The sequence below is a fragment of the Penaeus monodon genome, chromosome 23, assembly GCF_015228065.2.
Source record: "Penaeus monodon isolate SGIC_2016 chromosome 23, NSTDA_Pmon_1, whole genome shotgun sequence".
Classification (NCBI taxonomy): Eukaryota; Metazoa; Arthropoda; class Malacostraca; order Decapoda; family Penaeidae; genus Penaeus; species Penaeus monodon.
This window is the reverse complement of record NC_051408.1, coordinates 15455722-15458372: the sequence shown is the minus strand read 5'-3', so window position 1 is coordinate 15458372 and position 2651 is coordinate 15455722. Positions and strand designations below refer to the sequence as shown.

The 2651-nt window shown below is 51.3% G+C and overlaps 1 protein-coding gene across 1 annotated transcript in view; it reads right to left on the bottom strand.

The window, feature by feature from the left end:
• Positions 1 to 2651, bottom strand: part of LOC119588147 (twitchin-like) — a gene marked incomplete in the record, with an annotated part of 124648 nt that overhangs the window by 42373 nt on the left and 79624 nt on the right. The window contains 7 exon segments of the mRNA XM_037936853.1: positions 10 to 137; positions 267 to 466; positions 591 to 720; positions 846 to 993; positions 1352 to 1515; positions 1819 to 2100; positions 2298 to 2600. Coding sequence (XP_037792781.1) covers positions 10 to 137; positions 267 to 466; positions 591 to 720; positions 846 to 993; positions 1352 to 1515; positions 1819 to 2100; positions 2298 to 2600 — 1355 coding nt within the window.

Here is a 2651-nt window from a genome sequence, read left to right as displayed (position 1 = left end):
AAAGCTTACCTCCTTGCCCTCGTAGTACCATTTGACGGTGGGGACAGGCTCACCCTCGATGTTGACGTCGAACTTGACATTGCGAGTGGCCTTAGTGGTGGTCTGCTTCAGGTTGGTGCGGTCAATACGCGGCTTAACTGTTTAGAAGGAAGCGTATGAGGGAATGGTCCAAACACGTTTTTTGGTGACACTATATTCGGCATTCGTTGTCGTATTTTATTTATTTTACAACAAGAAAAATATGAGAAGGTGTGAGGTTAACTTACGGGCCTTGTGCTTGACCAGATGGTGATCCGTTGGCTCAGACTCGGGGGAATTGCCGGCCTTGTTGACAGCAATGACCCTGAACTGGTACTCCGCGCGGTACTTGAGGCCGCCCACCTTGGTCTCGACGGGCATGCCAGGCTTGAGGGGCTGACACACGTCCATCTTCACCTCAGCAGCTGCTTCCCAGTCGGGCATGAACCTGTGACACGTATGGAATTGTCATTGCAGCTCTTATTGGTCTACATTATGGAGGTGGACTAATGTTCAGTTCATTAGAATTTGCTGACAATAAAATCATGCGGTATAACGAGCGAGATACTCACTTATCTTTCTTCTGTACAATGTACTTGATGATGGGTGCGCCGCCATCTGATTCTGGCACGGTCCACTTCAGGTCGACGGACTTGTTGTCATAGTCCGTGATCTCGGGGCGTCCAGGAGCCGTGGGAACATCTTCGGCAATAACATAGGAAAATAATTAACAAGGAATATGACAACACGGTACTTGTGCTCACATATCGCAACTGCGACGTACGAGACAGGAAAGCGTCCCACACTCACAGCAAGGAGAAACTCACCGTAAGGATTCTTGGCGAGGATAGCCTGGTCGGCCTCCAAGGGCTCGGAGTCGCCTTCGTCGTTGACGGCGGTGACGCGGAACTTGTACTGGTGGCCGGGTTCGAGGCCCTCGACGTTGAAGTGCGGCGGCGCGGTGGCTCCGGGGCACTACGGGACAGACATGCTCAGAGGGGCTCGCTACGCTCTCACGTGAGTAATAATCACGAGAAGAGATTATTAGTTCCCAAGATGGGCGCTGAGTAACTAAGATTGAAAGAATAGTAAAAGAGGAGAGATCGGCGAAAATAAATGAAAACCACAAGCAGAAGAATGCGCACGAGAAAAAGAAATGTCTAGTGTAAACCGGGCGTGCGATGATGTCTAGTGTCAATCGGGCGAGTGAAGATTCTGAAAGTAACATCATTTTTTAAAGTTATTTTTTGTTTGTTTTACTTTAATTTATTTTAAGCGCGGTCTCTCTCGTACTGTTAAATAGGAAGGAGGTATTAAAGAGACGTTAACCCACCTTGCCGCATCTGACCCACTTGCCAGTAGCCAGATCCATCTTCTCGATCTCGTACTCCTTGATCGGCATTCCTCCGTCGTCCTCAGGCTTCTCCCACTTCAGGCGGCAGCCGGTGTCGTGCACGTTGGACACGTCCAGCGGACCCTTGGGCTTGGTGGGGCGACCTGCGGGCACGAGAGAGGGCGTGAGACTCCTTGCGCGTCGCTTTGTCGAGAAAAGCTGCTGCTTAATCATGGGGACAATGGGAGACATCTATGGCGAGCTGTAGGTGCCTCTAAGGAACACCGTGACTACACCAAGAGATAACACGTGCTGCCGCATCATCATAATACAAAATGCCTTGCGGCATTGTACACAGTGTGCTTACATTTATTGTTGTGCTTTCGTGTTTTTAGAGATGGACGGTTCTATTTTTTTAAAATCCGTCCGACCATGAGAAGCTAGACAGCGGCTCCTCCGTCACTTACCGAGAACAACGAGCTCGACCGTCTCCTGGTCCTTGCCGTTGCGGTTCTCGATCTTGAGGGTGTAGAGACCGGCGTCCTTCCTCTGGGCATTGGAGATGGAGAACTCGGTGTGGTGGTCGGTGTTCTCGATATGGATCTTGTCGCTGTTGGACAGGACGGTATCCTTGTAGATCCATTCCACCTCGGGCTCGGGCTCACCGATGTAATCCACCGCCCACTTGTGGCTTCGGCCCACCTTGATAGTCACCGACTTGAAGTTGGTGCGGTCGATGCGCGGCTTCACTGCAAGGGAAGGTAGGCGTTCATGTTGTGCTCTCTGCTTACAGTTTTTCATTTTATGGAGGGACATTATAACGCACCATGACTGACCTTATTTGTGTATAATGAAATTACATGAATAATGAGTCCTACTTTCTCAGATATTGCATTAAGTACTGTGATACGGAAAGGGGTAAGGACGGGGAAGTAAAAGTACTTACGGTTCTTGTGTTTGCACAGGTGGTTCTCGGTGGGCTCAGAGGCCTCACCGACACCAGCCTTGTTAGCAGCACGGACACGGAAGCTGTAGATGGTGCCTTCCTTCAGGTCTGGCACGGTGCACTCGCACTTGGTGTCCGGCGTCTGCAGAACCTCCTTCCATTCCACGGAGAGCTTGTCCTTCATCTCCACGTGGTAGTGAGTGATAGGGCGGCCGCCGTCCTTCTCGGGGGGAGTCCACCGGAGCTGCACCGACTTGTTGTCGTAGTCGATGATCTCGGGCTTGCCGGGCCTGCTTGGCTCATCTGCGGCCGTTGGGGAAGGAAGCAAGTGTTAACGCGGATGACGAGCATGTG